Source organism: Nicotiana tomentosiformis, chromosome 8 (assembly GCF_000390325.3).
Source record: "Nicotiana tomentosiformis chromosome 8, ASM39032v3, whole genome shotgun sequence".
Lineage (NCBI taxonomy): Eukaryota > Viridiplantae > Streptophyta > Magnoliopsida > Solanales > Solanaceae > Nicotiana > Nicotiana tomentosiformis.
In genome coordinates this window covers 105,808,979-105,827,175 of record NC_090819.1, presented here as the reverse complement: position 1 = coordinate 105,827,175, position 18,197 = coordinate 105,808,979, and the positions used below count along the sequence as shown (strand labels likewise).

The 18,197-nt window shown below is 36.2% G+C and overlaps 2 protein-coding genes and 1 long non-coding RNA gene across 4 annotated transcripts; all 3 read right to left on the bottom strand.

Annotated features, from left to right (window-relative positions):
* Positions 1-627: 627 nt before the first annotated feature.
* On the bottom strand, positions 628-5,263 carry LOC104086285 (uncharacterized). Its single transcript, XM_009590521.4, has 5 exons — positions 4,799-5,263; positions 4,626-4,707; positions 3,768-3,867; positions 2,435-2,523; positions 628-1,504 (listed from the first exon to the last, which is right to left on the bottom strand). The coding sequence occupies exons 1-5, from the start codon at positions 4,956-4,958 to the stop codon at positions 1,288-1,290; spliced, it is 648 nt and encodes a 215-aa protein (XP_009588816.1). The 5' UTR covers positions 4,959-5,263; the 3' UTR covers positions 628-1,287.
* A 1,433-nt stretch (positions 5,264-6,696) lies between these two features.
* LOC104086284 (UDP-N-acetylglucosamine transporter UGNT1-like) lies at positions 6,697-17,114 on the bottom strand. 2 transcript variants are annotated; one of them, XR_684050.4, is made up of 11 exons: positions 16,719-17,114; positions 14,423-14,499; positions 13,908-14,069; positions 13,672-13,805; positions 12,002-12,132; positions 11,880-11,924; positions 11,695-11,792; positions 11,205-11,312; positions 7,318-7,374; positions 7,033-7,239; positions 6,697-6,949 (listed from the first exon to the last, which is right to left on the bottom strand). XR_684050.4 is itself a non-coding variant. In XM_009590520.4 (10 exons), the coding sequence occupies exons 1-10, from the start codon at positions 16,873-16,875 to the stop codon at positions 7,165-7,167; spliced, it is 1,044 nt and encodes a 347-aa protein (XP_009588815.1). In that variant the 5' UTR covers positions 16,876-17,114; the 3' UTR covers positions 6,697-7,164. The 2 variants fall into 2 exon arrangements, 1 of the variants encoding a protein (XP_009588815.1); XM_009590520.4 differs by having other exon boundaries at positions 6,697-7,239.
* Positions 8,292-11,198, bottom strand: LOC138896931 (uncharacterized). The gene is made up of 2 exons (XR_011410542.1): positions 10,340-11,198; positions 8,292-8,915 (listed from the first exon to the last, which is right to left on the bottom strand). It is a non-coding gene; the product is annotated as an uncharacterized lncRNA (long non-coding RNA).
* Positions 17,115-18,197: the final 1,083 nt, after the last annotated feature.

The following is an 18,197-nucleotide window of genomic DNA, read 5'->3' as shown; positions in this document are numbered from 1 at the left end:
CCTGATCTACCATATCGCAAGCGAGCTCGATTTTGGCCGTATGCATACCTAGTAGCAAATTAGATGCAGATTCATTAAGTGGTCTCCTTTCTTTGACTTTGAAAAAATGAGCATAAATGAATGACTAGAACTAGCTAAGATATGTAATTGATTAAACCATTTACCTTATTTTCCATTTTTTCGTTCCATACAAAGAGATAAAAACAAAGGGGAGCCTTTGCGTAACTGGTAAAGTTGCTACCATGTGACCAGGAGGTCACGTGTTCGAGCCGTGAAAATAGCCTCTTGCAGAAATACAGGGTAAAGTTGCGTACAATAGACCCTTATAGTCTGGCCCTTCACTAGATCCCGCGCATAGCGGAAGCTTAGTGCATCGGGCTGCCCTTTTTACACCGAGATAAAAACCTTTTATTTTTACAAAAAATATCCATCCTAGACATTATAAAGTAAAGAATCTAAAGTGAGAACATAAGAAAGCTATGAAATGGATTGCTTATCAACCTAGTATTCAGTCAAAACTAGGAGATGGATCTTGTTCCTTCCAATGCCTTAAATTATACTTTTGTATATCTGTTTCTGCCGGATTGCTTATCAACCTAGTATTCAGTCAAAACTAGGAGATGGATCTTGTTCCTTCCAATGCCTTAAATTATACTTTTGTATATCTGTTTCTGCCAAAAGGTAAAACTTACATTGAATCTGACATGGGGGTACATAAAGATGAACAAGGGGTCATGCCCAGGAAAGTCAGGAGTTTCCTTTACACAATAACCAGATATTTTCATACCTGCACCCCGTGAGGTTTTTAGTACAAAAACAGATATTTTCTTAATTATCTTGCTGATCTAGCTTGTCTAGAGTCTCTCTAAATGACGCCCGAGCTCATCTCCATACAACCTATTATCATCTATAGATGAGAAGATACACTACAAGCAGCAGCAGTATATCTTCTCTAATGATAAGCTCAAGCTGGTATCAAGTAACACATTTCATTGTGAGCCTCAAATGATTGTATCATCCAAAGAAGCTAATCGTAGAGTCAACGTGTTGGTATCACTCTCTCCAGAAGCAGCTTGGCCTGTTGAAATAATTGGAAAGTTACAAGTCTAGAGCTCCAATCAGAGTTGATTACAGTTGATGTTCAACTTGATTCATATCCTAGAGCTGCAAAAATGCTGGTTATTGTTCTTCTTTCCAACTCTCTATGGAAAGTCAATACTTGTTATTGTGCAACTGCACAACAATTTCTCAAAACTCCCTAAGTAACCATGGGGTAATCTTGATGCATTACTCCATCTTCTGTTCCACTCTCCTTTCTGAGTTCGCCAGTTTCTGGTAAGATAACCACCCTCTAAATAAATGAAACAACCTGTATTGGCAACTGCTAAGAACACCCCCATCATTCTCATCCTCAGAAGTGCTGTCTTCATCATTCTCTGAATCATCCTGGGATTGATTATCCTCTTTTTCACCTCTCCGCTCTTTGTCATCAAAGCCATTGGATCTGCAGATTGTGTTTTCCAAGAAAATGTTAGCCCAAGTGCTCTTACAGTGTAGGAGTGCTAGAGGTATTCATGAACATAGCAGACACTTCGAATGTGCAGTCTCAACAAAATATAGGGTGCAACTCTGATGATGTGAAGCTAAAGTGAAATAACCAAGCTTACATTGGGAAAAGATGAAGCGACAAACAGTAATTCTTGACAAGCAAGGTCCAAACATTTCACACTTAGTGTTTCAACACGTACTTAGCTATAGTGTCAAACATGCTTCCACAAATCACTTGACTTCACCCGTAGTTTAGAAAAGACAACCTTTTGGAAAAGTACGACTTCCTCCCACCAATCCCACACAATCGCCAGAGTAAAAGACAAGCCAAAACGGGAAAAATATAAGAAATTCTTCAATCCTAAAGAGCTAAATAGTCTAGCAGCCCCTCCAATTTTTCATTTATAGAAGTAATTATCCTTACAATAATTTCTTTGTCCTTTAAACCATTACTGCAAACTCTGTACTATACTAGCAACAAGTAGAAGACAATACTTCTGATTTTTTTGTTGAACTAAAAAATTCAGGACAACAGCATCTCTGTATTTTCCCTTTTACACCCTAAAAATTTGATAGAAGTCATATATGAGTCAAATGTTCTTTTTCCATGTCAAGACCTCTTTAATTCCTTCAATTTCAAACATCTGAATGGCTGAAAATGCTTAAAGAGATTGGGAATCCTCTATTTCTACTCTGTTATCAGTTATCACACAAGGTAGACAATCATACTCCCTCCCATTTACTCAAATACCACCTCAAGAGTGATGTAAGTTGTGGTAACAATATTATTATTGCATAAACGAGTGCATTGCAGGATATAAAAGACATGAAGAACAATTACATCCGCAGAAAAGGATAAGGATGAAGTCGATATTAGAGAACTTACGTGCTGGGTTCATCAAAATGACGGTCCCCTCCTTCTGGTCGCATTTTTACCGGATTGTAACCAATGGATACATGTCTTACAAAACTAAGCTGCAAAAAGAGAAAAAGAAATGTAACCAATGGATACATGTGTCACAAAACTAAACTGCAAAAAGAGAAAAAGAAATATATGTTAGAACATCGATTGTATATTCAAACAGTTTCACTTGCACTAACACAGAACAAAACATCGTTCTTGCAAAGGAGAATTGTATCTCATGATGGCAAGATGAGACTCCACCTAGGACCTCTTTTGGCCACAGTTGGTTCTTGACAATTCTACGGTTTACTTAATTAGAGGAGCAAATCTAGTAAAAGATACCACAGCTTCTGGAAACAGATAACTGTGCAGATTTGTATACCCTGAGCAATCAATTCTAATGTCATAAATTATCTTTACTGTCGCCCCTCCTCTTTTCTTTTTCTCCTATTTTTTTCGTGTGTGTGTGGGTTTTGGGGGGGGGGGGGGGGGGTTGGGAGGTAGGAAAATCCATATAAACCAAGATCTTCATGCAGATTAGTTTTGACATTCTTATGAATCAGTCATCACAGCTGCATAAGTGCATGTCACTGATGTGACCAACCAATAAAGAAATGGACATTGGGCCTAACTCAACCCCAAAAGCTAGCTCATGAGATGATGATTGCCCAAGACCATATAAGGAGTCCAATTTCCCTTCCGGAAGCTGATTTGGGACACAAAAATAACTTTAGAGGATCTCAGGGTGACCTATATCTAAAAGATCTCAGTCTGACAAAGGAATGATTCCCTTTACCAAGTAGCCAATATGGATGCTAAAGGAAATTCTCATAGAACAAAAATCTAAGGTGTTAAAAGAATCTCTGTTTGGCTGTTGTCTATGCTCAGTTTACACCAGATATGCTGATCTCAATGGTTCATCCATCAGAGATTTATTAGCTTGAGAGAACAGGAGAGTAAAAGATCTTTTCTTTCTGTTATTTGGTCTTGGCCATCACCGGAAAGTAATACTTCATGATCAAAAAGAGAATTAGCCAACCAGATGGACCGTGAATAAACTTATGTGGGCTAGTGAAAACATTAGCTGCAGAAGGTGAAGGTCCTAAAATTATAAAATCTAAAGATTCTACAATGCCTGGGCGTTAGATAAATTGAATGATTTTAATGCCGTTTTCAGTCTAATCCTATACTGTCTCCTTTTTTCAGATTGCAGATTCCATCATTCCAATGTATTGGAAACACGCATACACCATAAAAACATATAACATTATATGAGAATAATCTATCGCTAAACTTCCTACGACATAGAATAAACCTCATCGCCATCCTTGATCCCATAGGTTCCTATTAAATCATCATCAGTAAGTAGCTTCTGTCCGCAATAACTCAGGCAAAAATGTCCCCATACATGTAACCTGCAACAGAGTCAGACTCAAATTAGGAGTCGTGTGAACTTCGCAATTTGGTACCTTTTTACATGTTCAGAAAGAAATCAACTTAACTTTTGAACAAGCTAGCACAGAAGTTGTTCGTCAGCTCAAATTTTGAACTCCAGTTAAAAAGTGGGAAAGTAAGATGGAAATGTAAATCAACAATTAATGAATGCAGTCTAAGGAACATCAGACCAGCCAAATGTTCACTATTGCCTGCTGCGTTTAAGAAGGGGATATGGAACAAGGAATCGGTATTTAAAATCCACTAACATCAATATCCCTAATGATTGAAGGAGACAAACCACAAAACCACTTGAGATTTCTTTTTTTTTCTTTTTCTTTTTGGTTTAACTAGTAGGAATTTATATTAAGTTCCACAGTTTATCTTCCAATGTTGCACAATCCACATAGCTAGATAAACAAAACATATTTGAATCGAGGTGCATCACAGCTATAGATTCCAATGTACAGAATTCATGATCAACAACTTATTTAATTTTTCCTTTGATGTAAAGTATTAGGAACCCTTTCTAAAGCACTGCATCAGGCTAACAAAACCAAACTTATGTGGAATGGCTAGAAACACCACAATGCTCGTTTGTTGTGTAAATTCCTAATATATTCTACGAATTTTTAACAACTCCTTGAATCCTATTTACCACCCCCTCCCCTCCGCCACACATCACAAAACTGTCTAGCATTTGCTATATTAGCAGCATTTCCATTAGCAGTGTGCATACCATGAAATCTTGCAATGGCTGAAGGCCTCTTCCACCGCCCATTTGAGATCTTCCACGCTCCCATTTCTAGCCACTTCAATATCTACAAATCCCATAATTCAATACATTACAAACCATCAAAAATTCACACATATGCGTCAACCCAAAATATGCATAATTATACCAAAAGTTACCAAAAGAAGAGCCATCCAATTTGAGGATGGTAAGCTTAAGGGGTTCCTCAGGTAACTTATCATACAAGAAAGGTGCTGCTACACAAATAAACGATCCGTTCCTTCTTAATGAAACTTTAGGGCTAACATCATCTTCCTCCATTGTCTCTAAGGTTTGCATGACTAGTATGCAAACCCTCAATTAAACTTCTTCTTATTTCTGACTTGTACATTGATTCATTACCACCATTTTTTTGTCAAATGTTTTTTTTCCCTTTTGTTTCAAAGGGGTTTGGTTCTTTGGTGAAGAATTAGGGTTAGAGTCTCGTTTAATTGGAGGAGATTCTCAAAAGAGAAAGAATGTGATAGAGGAGAGAGGACAGCAGTTATTTTTGCTGATTTCAAGTTTTGTAAGGAATAGGACGACAGTTATTTTGGTTCCCGGAATTAAATGTTTCAATCACGCACCAAGCCGAGCGTGTTAAACAAATTTGCTTCTTCTCGTTTTTTTTTTAATCGACATAGTAATATATGAATGCCCTTCAAATTTCCAAAATGATTTGGTGGCTACTATTAGTTGTAGGGATTTTGAACTTTTTTATTTTCTCCAACTTTCATTGGTTCAAATTCCTTGTCGTTTGAATTAATCTTACGAAACTTTTTCGTATAGTATATGCAAAGTATTTGTGAACCAGCAATAGATGCGTTGCTAGTATTGGTACTGGGGTATACATGGACCGGGTTTGTTCGATTTTTATCAAAAACAAATCAAACCAACTATATCGGTTTGGATTAGTTCGGTTTTGTCGGATTTTTTGTTACTTAAATATTATTTTAATCTTACTTTATTAAATATTTGATAAGTAAATATATATTTAGTAAAAATATAAAAAATTGACTAACATATTATCGATTAAAATATTCTTATGGGAGAATTCTATTAGTAACACATAATAGTTATTTTTTAGTCGTCTGATAATAAATTTTCGTTGATGTACGCTTTCAGGTTAACCGAATTTAGTAATTAAACATAAAAATCAATATGATACATAAATATTAATAATCACTTCACATTCGAAAAAGATATAAGAATTTAATAGATCTTAACATATGATATGAATATAGAAGAACAAAGAGATAGACGCATTTCACTAACACTTGATAAGAAAATGATCATACAACCCATTATTTAAGGTCAATAAATATGGAACACTTCATATTCTATTAAAATATATATCCCGCAAGAGAATCTCAAATATTTCTAGATATTTTTTAAAGAAAATTCTATATAAAATCTTAAAAGTATATATAAAAATTATATATTTATATGTCGGGTTGATTCAAATTTTTTTACTCAATACCAAACCAAACTAAGTCGGATTTTTTAATCGGTTTGGTTTGACTTTTCGGTTTAGTGCGATTTTTCGGTTCGATTTGTATACCACTAATTGGTACACCGAAGCTCCTAATAAAAGTTTCTATTGGTTTATGACAACAGAGAAAATTTTGATTCGCCCAAAGAAAGATAGAACCTATGCACCATAGAGTGAAGGGAAAAAAAGTTTCTAATGGTTTATTTTGATTTCCATTTACCTAAAACAAGTATTTATCATCTTTTTCATGTTACCACTCCATTTTATAATGAATATAATTACTTGTATTTGGCTTTTAAAAAAAGTTAATAGTATAAAAATTCTTTATACAGTCGTTATATAAAAGTTAAATATTTGCCATCTGCAAATCAATTTTCCACTTTCTTTTTCTCCTTTTCCTCCGACAAGCCGGTCTGCTATTTCTAAAGTTGGATAGAAGACCCAGTTGATCTAAAATGTATTGACTTCCTGCACTCCTATTTGCCAACCAAGTAATGTAAATATTAAATTCTCTCGTAGAGACTCATAAGATGGACTAGCAGAAAATCGTGACAAACACCGCAAAATACATGAATTAATAGGAAAAAGAAAAAACAAATTGCCTAAGAAAGGCATCATACATCTAACATCGTAGGGGTCACAACTTGCCCCATGAAGAATCTCGTCAAGCACTGGGTTTAAATTACAATGTGTTCATAAAAAGAATGTCATTACTGTGTACATCTCAAACTAATTAAGTTTCCCTCGTCCTTGTGGGGTAATTCTCCTTTTTAGGGCCCTGCAGTGCCAAGATTCGGTCCTGCAACAAGCTACAATCTTTACAGTAACATTATGTCAACAGAAATTTTTACTACCCCGATGAGGATCGGATACCTGAATTACCTATTAAGGAAATTACACCTTGCAGCGGAGTGTCTCTTCAAGCATCACATAATTTACCAATACAAAAATGGGGTAAAAACAATGCTGCAATAATAACTTTTCCTGGAACGATCATATGGACATTCTCAACAATCACTTCCCTATGAGTTTGTAGTAGGCGTAGAGACCAGAGCCAACAAATCCCAGAAGCTGCCCAAGTACATTCAACTGAAAGCAGATATCCATCTACAATGATTAGCAGACAAAATAGAACGGCAATCACAGAAACAGCAATAGTACGCTCACCATATCAAATGGAAGCCCGCCAAAAATGAACCATCCTAGGGAGATTGTAAAAAAGTCCTGCATAAAAGGAAGAAAAAGCTGTAGTAGTGATAGAGACTCATCAATCACTGACATTTTAGCTTCTTTTTACTCGAGGTACATGTCAAGTTATATAAATGGAAGTCTCGCAAGCATAGGACCTTGGTTGGAAAGTGGACTCAAGCCACTTACCAAAGTGCAACCCATCTCTGCTGAGAAATGAAAACCCAGAAAGAAGTTCATCTTTAAGAGAATCCTATAACTGCAAACGCCTGAGCTAACTGAGCTTTCAGCTGGCTGCGATTAGCACAGCTCAAGTTCAAAGGAGATAAAGATTGACAGCCAGCCCAGTATAGTGAATAACTCTCCCTTCTTTTTTCACTTTCATATTAGAAGTGCCACCTGCTGTTTCACAAAAAACACAGGGAGTAGATGAAGATTTAAAGGTGTATAGGGAATTGCAGGGCAAAGAGGTTCTGGGCAGTAGGGCTCTGAATCTTGTTTATTGGCCCCATAGCAATTGGATCACTTTTTCTACTCTTCTTTAGAGGGGTTTAGGAAGGGCAGGAGGAGGGGGCCAGAGGTTGGTAGATCACCTCTTCAGTTTGCTACGTAACTTTCGACTGAAAGTGCAATCTGACATTTTTGAGTAAAGGTTCAGTTTCAAACTTAGATATTTCCGCATCACAAGCCTCAAGGACAACTTATCTAAATTTCCATCAGCTCTGCAGAAGAATCATGTAGCTTCATGCTCAACTACAACTACATAGAAATGAGAAAATTTAGACAAAGGACATGAGCTATTTTTTGGTATGTTTTAAGAAAGTATATCTGCAAGTTATCTATTGAATTACTACAAGGATGATAATCCAGTAATAGTAGCCTAATGATATGAGGCTATTCTATAAAGCTGGCTTCTGTGGGACAAGGCGATAAGTTCAGCGATTTTGTTCTCCTTTGCCATCACTTTGGGGATATTGGATGTAGCTGATGGTAGGTCGAGATTATGGCAGTTCCAATAAATTGAAAAACACAACACTTAAATCCATACTTAGAAGTTAGCATCTTGTTCTGCTAGGTATTTGATCCTCATATGAGTTGTACATCCATCTTTAAATTCCAAGTATTCAAATGAGAAGTTATAAGACCACAATACTCTTTAATTCTTAAACAAGAAATCAAGGATTAATGTGATACGTTCAACCACATGCATGAGAGGAAACGAGCACTGGATAATTGGTACTATATCTCAAGAGGAAGGTATGATGGACAAAGGCTGCAGGCCTCTTAACTGTTTTTGACACATCTTCCTCTAACAACTCTTAGCTAAAGCTGATAAAAACAAAAGCAGGAAAATCTAGAAAGAGAATCAAGTGACGAAGGTTCTCCATCACTTTATATGGATATTGTAGTAAAATTATTCAGAGTAACAAAAGGTAGATGGAGCAAACCGTGACCAGATAGAGATGTGAATTTTCCATTTGATAGTAGGTAACGTCAAAGAATTCTAACTGTAAAACTAGTTTCAATTGTCATTTTGTAAATAGGAGTCCTTCTATACACTGTTGGCAGAATTCTAACTGTTGGCAGAATTTACATCAGTGATTGAAAGGGTTGAAAAAAGATTAGCAGGCTGGCAGAAACGGTACTTGTCAAAAGGCGGTAAGGAAGTGCTTATTAAAAGCACTTTATCGAGTATGCCCACCTATTACTTGTCCTTGTTGCAAGAATAAACTGGAGCGGCTTCAAAGGAATTTTCTTTGGGATGCGGCGGATGGAACTAGAAAGTTTCATCTAGTGAATTGGAAGACAGTCACTTCCCCAAAGAAGTGGGGTGGACTTGGAGTAAAAGATCTTAGGGTATTCAACAGAGCTTTGTTGGGGAAGTGGCTGTGGAGATTCGGGGTAGAAGAGCATGCTCTATGGAGGAAGATCATAGTAGAAAAGTACGATTCGACGGGAGGGGGTTGGAGGACCAAGGCAATCACAGCACCTTTCGGGTGTGACATGTGGAGGAGCATCATGAAGAATTGGGAAGCCTTCAATGGCAACATCACTTATAGGGTGGGAGATGGAAGGAAAATCAGCTTTTGGAATCACAAGTGGTGTGGAGAGGATACGCTGAGGGTCTCTTTCCCCACGTCTTCAGAGTTTCAAAACAGAAGGAATTGATGGTTCAACAAAACAGAAGGAATTGATGGTCCAATAGATTCACAAGGAGCATGAAGGGGGTAGTATGAGACCTCTCATTTAGAAGGAACATGCAAGATTGGAGATTGCGGAGCTCCAAGATTTGTTGGCACTACTATATAGGCAAGACAGGCCCCAGCCATCTTGTGATTCTTGGAGATGGGGGTTACGTGGCGATGGTTTGTTCACCGTAAAGTCCTTTTACCAGAGTATGTTGGTGAGAGATGAGGCTACTTTTCCCTACTCCTCGATCTGGATTCCTAAGGCGCCCACGAAGGTGTGCTTTTTTGCATGGCTAGCGGCGAGGGGAGTGATCTTGACTGCTGAAAATCTGCGAAAGAGAGGAATTACGCTTGTTAGTTGGTGCTACATGTGTAAAAGCTCAGGGGAAGAAGTTGATCATCTTTTGTTGCATTGCCCTGTGTCCTCGGGTTTATGGAGGGCAATCCTGAATCTTTTTGGTGTTCAATGGGTGATGCCAAGCACTGTAAAGGAAATGTTATATAGCTGGGCTAGAAGAAGCAAGCAAAAGGCGTGGAAGTTCTCCCCGTTAGCTCTCATGTGGATAGTTTGGGGGGAGAGAAATAAGAGAGCTTTTGAGGGGATTGAGTCTCCTTTTTCACATCTTAAGAATAGTCTTTTATCTTTGATCGCTTTTTGGTGCACTCATATAGCCCCTACTTGTGTAGAAGATTGGGCGTTTTTTTGTAGAGAATCATGTTTTGATGTAAATTCTCTACTTTTTGGTATACTTCTTGTATACGGGAGTTCTTTCTCCCTTTTGATTAATACAATTTACCTTATAAAAAAAAACTATACTAAAATTTATATTATAGGATCAAATTACAAAAGGAGTGGGCATGTCCACTCATAGCTTAGCTTAAGGAGGTTAGGCACCCCCCCTCCCCCCCCACACACACACCCTCTTTTTTTTTGCTTGCTTAGCAAAAGAAAAATAAGGAATATGCTCCCTCTTCCATTTTGTAACTGTTATATATGTTTTAATGAACATGCAGGGGTTAGAGCCAAACCCTCCACCTATTTAGGTGGATTTATTTAAAAAAAGAATTCCATTAGAACAGAACTTCAAGAGATGCAAGGTTCACAGAGATATCTTTTACCCTTCACATGTGGGTTATCAGCACCCTCTACTGCGACAAGCCTTATGAGGAGCCCAGGTACTCTAGAAATGACTATTCTCCAGCAACCGAAACTTTGTGAAAAATAACAAAAAGAAGAGCTGAACGTGCTAGAAATTCTTACTATTCATTAATGGCTAGTCCTAGCTTAGGATGATGAAATGGCTAGTCCTAGCTTAGGATGATGAGATATTTTAATTGGCATTAAAAACCAAAAACTTGCACACTGGGGAGCCAAACGTCAAAATTACATCCTATGAGCAAGAAACCTCTGGTCAGCATGCAAGGATGCAAGCAAAAAACAAAATCTCCTTTCATTTTCTCAAAATAGCACAATCGCTTGCAATCGTGCACTCTATTCAACTCCAGTTGCAACAAAGCAAAGTATTTGACTACCTGAATTATGGACTAGGATTCCTCCACAAGACCACAAACATCTTTTGCCATTATGATACTTTGCACTTTCTCCAATTGGAGTATCGACCCAGCAAGGTGAATCAGAAAGCTTAATAGAATAAAAAGATTCATCGGAGAACAAACCTTCAAGTTACCACATATTGTCTGTGTGACGGCTGAATTCAGTGTTGTATTGAGAAATATGCAGTAGTTCAAGAAAAATGCCAATATGCAAGACATAAGCATTACGGCCTGCTCATAAAAAAAATAGGAGAGTCAAAACACAGCAATATGACATCCCATTAAGACATTTATAAGTAGCAGTTAAATGTCCAGCAACAGTTGGAAGGAACCAGGTGAGAGTATGCTAGTATGAAAATGGTGGGACATATTTACATTGAAAACAACATTAATGTTTGGAGCAGGATTCACTCTCTATGCTTTTCCTTTTAACCGAGGGAAGCAAAAATATTGTCCCAGAGCTGGGAGATGGGGGAGTGGGGGAGAACACCTATGACTTTGAGCTCCCCAAGAGACAATGTGATGAAGCAAAGTGGCCTATCACATTATGTGGTGCAGGAAAATATTAATGAGATAGTAAGCTACCGTAACTCAAGTTAATCGTGAAACTTACCAGGAAACCTGGTGAAAACAAGTAAGGAAAGTTCATTGTCAGTGCCAGGTCACCTCGAATAAGTGACCAAACAAGTAAGAGAGGTCCACAGATGATTCCTATTAGAGGTAAAAAGAACAAAAAAAATCAGAAAACCAGAACTAGGATGAACAACAAGGATGACTAATAGAGAACAAGAGCAATACCATTGCACCACATAAGGCCAAAGCTATTGAGGCCACTTGATTTTCCTGGATAGCTGGAAATATTAGAAAGGACCAAAAAGATATCAACCTGAAAAGAATAAATGACAAGGCAAAAACATTACCAATCCGCGCTATGGTTGCAAGGTATATTGCCGTTGTGATGTTGGATAAGAAGACAACAGCATAGCCATAAAAGTCAAATGACAAGTCCCGAGCTCCAGCGACAAAAGCACCAAACACGATTATCACCACACTGGTAATGTTAGGCGATGTTTTGTTAGAGAACGAGCGAGAAATATGCTCACGGTGTTACTCAAACTATGTGCTTGAATGATGTATGATCAAGAGAACCCTTAACAGAAGAAGCAAGAATAAAACTTACGGAAGGCAGGCAACAATAACTTATCTTCTTACGGGTCGATTTAGAAGTGTAAAAGGAGAATCCCAGGGGTCGTTTTGGTTACCAAGATTAGGAAAATGGTCATGGTATAAAATTCAATAATATCTTATACTGTGTTTGGTTAGAATTTTATACGACAAACTTGGTATTATTTTGTGCCGGATCCAACATGGGATAACTCATACAGGGATTAACTTTATGGGGATAAAACACCTAAAAACAAAAATAACTTTGACTACATCTTTCTATTCTTTATTTGCTTTTAAAATAAGGGTAAATTTGTAAATTTTTACATTATACACCGTATATTTCATTTTTAATGCAATGAACCAAACATCTGGCAAGCACTAAATAAACCAGTGATTATAAATCCCTGTATTACCATCCTTGGATTATAATCCCTGCATAACTTTGTCAGTGAAACCAAAGGGGTCGTCTGGTTTGAAGACAAGTTATGCTGGGATTAGTTATCCTAGTATTATTTCTTATTGACTGTTTGATATGTTGTACTAATCCTGAGATTGTCAATTTTACTACTTATCCGGTTACTATTCCACCCTCTGGCAGGTATAAGTTATCCCGGTACTTTTTTTAGTAACCAAACAAGGGATAAGGTGGTACTAGATTTTTATCCCAGGATTATTTTTGATTATCTATCATACCAAACAACCACTTAGTGTTTAAATGATAAACCCCTTAATAGACCGTTAATACTAATTACTAGAAATTTAACAGAACTGAGATAAAAGAGAAAATTAAACATTCTATTCTTTCTTGCAGCTTCCAGCAGAGCACAAATGAAGCAACGGAATATAGCGATATATTTGGCTCTCATGTATCATACCATTATGCTATTTAAGGCTGTCAGGTTAAGCAACCAGTTTTCAACTTTATGCATTTAGTCAGAAATCTCATTTCCCAAGGTCATAAGCCTCGTTTCAACTTTAGGCATTTTGACTCGGAAAAATTTCATTTTTTCCCAGAGTTATAAATCTTGTTTCTGGAAGCAGAATGAAGGAACAACTGAAACATTAATCCGGTTCCTCTCGTCACTATTTTCCATATTGAGTTTTTCTTCTTTATGGGAGATTGTTTAGTTTGTTGAGAAAGTCCGCTGTTGGTGAGCCAGATGATTTAATAAGAAATCTTGGAAGCAACTCCAATTCCTAAATCGAGAACACGAGAGAGAACGAAATGAATAGAAAGTGAAACATTAATCCCAGTTATTCCTCGGTTTTAAAAACTGTGAGAAGTTAAGTTTTAAATATTCTTTCCTAATATTCTGATCCCTTGATCAGGAACTTTTCCTAGTTGTCTATCTCAAGATCCCATAGTATTTTTGTAGACATAGCTTCTGCAAAAGAACTAACTAAAAGAAAAAGGAAATCTCACCTTCCAATAACAGGACGACTGTACCTCTGACCTGCAAGAATGGATTCCACAATCATTGTAAATACAACAGTTGTCCTCCTAAGAGTTGTGTACATGGGTACATTTACTCCCCGAACAGACTCCATCGTAACTAGCTTTCAAGGAGAACCAGAGACCACATAAAATCTTTTGGTGAGATGCGAACTCCTGACCTTTGAGGAAATAATAAGCATAAAAATACTAAATGAAGCAATTACCATGTAGAGAAGATAGGTCACAGCAACGGGTGAAGTATCAATCAGTGTCTTCAGTGGCACAAATGTTTTAAAATTGTCAGGTATTACCGGAGATTCACTCAAATGAAAAGAAATAAGCTTCAACCGTCTTAGGAGATAAAGAAAACAACATGAACATATTATCTGCAAATGACAGGAAGCTAAATATATCAGTTTGGTGATGCCAACTGATATAGAGAACTGCTTTTGAAAAGCACGGAACAAAATAACTCCTGTCAAGTACAAGTCTCACAACTCATTTAGAAATATAATACATTATATGGAGATATTACTAAAGTAAAACAGTATATTTAATAAACCATGTAAAACTTAAGAAATAAGCCAGAGCCTTTGCATGATGAACTGACAATCTATTTAAAGGTCATGAAGACAAATTGCTTAGGATAAATGTTTGCTACCAGCTGCAAAAAATGAATAAATAATGTGTGGTACAATGCTGAGACTGGCATCCCTGTTAAACCAAAGTCTCTAGGTACCTGACAGAGTGTGATGACATTTGCAGATGGGAAGTTGTATGAAGAAAGAGCTGCTTTATTGAATAATACCAAGAGAACTGCAAGTCAAAATCAGGTAATTTTGTAAGCATCAAGCAGTGCCATAAATGACTATGGTGAACTTCTCCAAAAGAATAAGATGAAACGTCCTTAAACGCAAATGGGAAACCACAAGGAAATATATATTATGGAGAACCAAAAGGTCTTTGATAAACAATAGGACTAAATCAACTTTAGGACTATGATGCTTAGAAAGGTGAAGCAAAGGGATAGAGCAAATAACAGGAAGTTTCTATAATTCGACCTGACAGAATCAAAATTCAAGACGGGCAACTATACTTCGGCACTTGACTTTGAATTTGAAATTCTTCTAGATGTATATGCTTATTGCTACCATGCATCATTACAAGACATCAGTGGCTATGTCTTAATTCTTGTCATTGGGGTCACATTATTAAGTGTTTGATTTTTCAACTAAATGTCCTAACATATAATTTTAGTACCGAGTGGACTCCACTGACCTCACTGTACTTGAATTAACATTGACAGTGCAAGAATGGACAAAGAATAACATCCAGAAATGGAGCTCAAAGCAACGGCATGCGATGAGGTCTTCGTTGACTCTTTATCTTCAGAGTCCTCATGTTTTGATTCAAAGCAAAGTCAAAGGTAAACCCTAATTTAGTATGTTAAACAATGGAGTCACTAGACCAATCTGAAATCTTTTAGCTTTTCTTTTTTCAAATACGTGATAAACAGCCGATTTTAATCTGCGCACTTTAAGTTGTAGAATATCATTAATATAACACTGACATCTAGACATGGATTTACCACCCACAAAAAAAACATGTTAATTTCCCACTACGGTAGACATATTTGGACAAAAGTCGCATCCGGAACGACATAAATATGATCTATTTGTCTGAATCATGTAGCATGAGATGTGCCAAAGACACAACACAAAATTTTTATATATTTAATATTAATTGCTTATAATGCCTAGAAAGACAACTTTGGTGGACATAAAAGCTACGATTCCAAATAATACAAGTGTCCATCATAAGTTAATAACTTTATAGTAAGTTTGACCTTCCTTATCCAGTTACTTTTATCCCATGAAGTCATCCATTTATAACACGAGTGGACTTGACAAAAAGCAAAGCAAAGGAAAAGTCGAGTCTTCAAACATGTCTATCATTTGACAACATGCGACATTTTAAGGATGCGTGAATACACACTATTGGATCAATATGTATCCAGTGTCCAAGATAATCAACACATTTTTGTGTGTAAAAGTGCTAAATAATTTAAAGAGTAATGATGAGGCCTGAGGGTCTAAATCCAACATTGCCAAGATCAAATGAACATGTTAATGATCAATTGGTGCAATTTAAAGTCAGAGTGGCATTCTAGATGGTATGAGATTGTGCATAACTCTTTCATATCCAACCCCCAAAAATCCCTCCACTATACAACGAGGGATAAATTCATCCAAAAGAACATCTGATCATGCCATCAAAAGATGAGCAAGCCGACAAGCATGATAACTTTTTATACAACTGAGGAAAGAAAAAAATACTCGAAAAGAACCAACAAGAATGGCAGTTCTTCTTTTAAGGAGTTAGAAAATACCTAAGGCATTTGATGTGTAAGGCACATAAAGTTCAACATTTCAAAGATATTGAGCTACTAATCCTATTTAATAACAGTGGTATATTTACACATTTAGTACTTGGATACATGGTTTTCCCTTGAATAACACCAAATTGGAAAGAGAACTTCCTATTAATAACACCATGCATGAATCAAAAGACAATTAGGAAAGGAAACACCTTATAATACTTCATTTCATGACGAATCACTCAGCCCTCCATCAACAAAAATAAACTCTTTATTTGAATTGGACAGGTAGAAGCAACTCCCATGCTAACTCTAAGGATTGCAATTTCAACTAGTTTGTCCGATGTGATAGAGAAAGTCAAAATTCAACTGTTTAATTAACTAACGGCCGTAGAACACTAGGTTCCATAACGAATCACTCCACTCACGATCAACAAATAAACTCTCAATTTGAATCGAACGTAATAAACAGATAAATCAACTCTCTTCCTAGCTCTAAAAATTGCAATTTCAACAACTGTCTTCAAAGTATAGGGAGAAACTTTAACAATTGCGATTCCTCAAAAAACGAAGCAAAATTTCAGAAACGCAACTTCCCAATTCAACAGTAACAGATACGCTAATATGGAGGGAACGAAGAAAGAGGAAATATTCATACCAGCACATGACATGTAAGATATAGCAGCATAAGCACCGCGTTTGGTCATGGCCGATCCTTTGAAGAGCTTCTCCTCCGTTCGCGGCGGCGGTGAACCGGCCGCCACCGCCGTCGTCATTGGTAGTAACGGACTGTTCTTCGCTGAACTTGAAGCCATGATTTACACGAAATTCAGATCTCTCTCTGTGAATCAGTATCTTTCAACAACTACTCAAACTGCAAGTTGAATAGCTGATTGATTTTAATACTCTGATTCTTTAAACCAAGTATTTAAACTGATTTGAAACTCTATATTCTCAGATATATTCGTTTTTTGAAGTTTCCACAGATTCAAAAGCAGCCCTTTATTTATTTTCTTTTTCTGGTTTTTTGTTCGTTTGGTTTCCATAGAAGCTTCCCTTTTCCCATTATTTCCCCAATTATGGGAATTCTTTTATTTTTGAGAATTAAAAATATAATGCTGATAATTGTCATATGATTTCTTTAAGAAAAGTTTTTTGGGTCGTGGAAAGAAATGACATACTAAAAATTGAATTTTACGACAACAACAGCATAAATAATTATTACTCCCTAGTTTTTAGTCGCCAACTAATTAAATTTGGTTATATAAATGCTCATTATTTATTTTGCATTTTTGATTCATTTCTACCATCTTAATTCATTCTCGTCATTTATAAGATTATTTTAGGACTAACATTTGTGAATGTTTTTAAATTAAGAACATGAATTATTTGATTTGGAAGTGAAGAATGTAGAAGCTAATAGGATACCGATGGTTTCGAATCTCATTTGCATAATTAACTAAAAAAGAGTTTTGAGCCTAAAATCACATTTTGATAGTTTTTATAGCAAATTGATAAAAAATATGTGTCCATATCGTCGGGGTTTTCCCAAAAAATATTTTTATAAACTAATTTTTTTAAAACAAAAAGAGCGATAAAATTGATGCGTAATTGATAAGTAAAACTAATTAATTTGATTACAAGAGATCTTCATTACATAAAATCAATACAAATCGATTAAAACATTCTAATCCCTACAAGAACATAATTCAATATCCAATTTAAGAATCGATATTTGGTAATTAGAAAAGTTTAATTTAATGATCATTTAAACAACTTTAGTGAGAATGAATATGAAATTCCTCTCAAAACTTTCCTTTATCAGTATTTTGTTAAAGTTTTCTTTATCTTATTAGCTTATTGATTCAAGAATATTAGCCTCTAAGGGCTGAACTAAACAATTGATGAGACAATGACAAAACAATATTCAAATCCAAGGCAAAACAATAAGATGATTTTCTGATGAATAGAATTAACAAATACATGTTCCGATAAAAGGATATGATAACTGTTTCAGTTTGAATACCACCGTATAAGCAAAAATATTTAGCTTATATACTTTTTAATGAGGAGAATAATTAGATGACAAGTACAAAAATTCAATGTTCACAACTTCTTTGTCAAGTTCGATGGCGGA

Excerpts from the sequence above, each read along its gene's own strand:
- LOC104086285 (XM_009590521.4), bottom strand. The coding sequence starts at position 4,958 with ATGCAAACCTTAGAGACAATGGAGGAAGATGATGTTAGCCCTAAAGTT. Across the intron at positions 3,868-4,625 it reads AGCCATTGCAAGATTTCATG|GTTACATGTATGGGGACATT; the intron begins GTATGCACACTG and ends ACTCTGTTGCAG. Across the intron at positions 1,505-2,434 it reads CATTTTGATGAACCCAGCAC|ATCCAATGGCTTTGATGACA; the intron begins GTAAGTTCTCTA and ends CACAATCTGCAG.
- LOC104086284 (XM_009590520.4), bottom strand. The coding sequence starts at position 16,875 with ATGGCTTCAAGTTCAGCGAAGAACAGTCCGTTACTACCAATGACGACG. Across the intron at positions 14,070-14,422 it reads ATGTCATCACACTCTGTCAG|ATAATATGTTCATGTTGTTT; the intron begins GTACCTAGAGAC and ends TGTCATTTGCAG. Across the intron at positions 7,375-11,204 it reads CAATATGTGGTAACTTGAAG|GACTTTTTTACAATCTCCCT; the intron begins GTTTGTTCTCCG and ends CCTTTTATGCAG.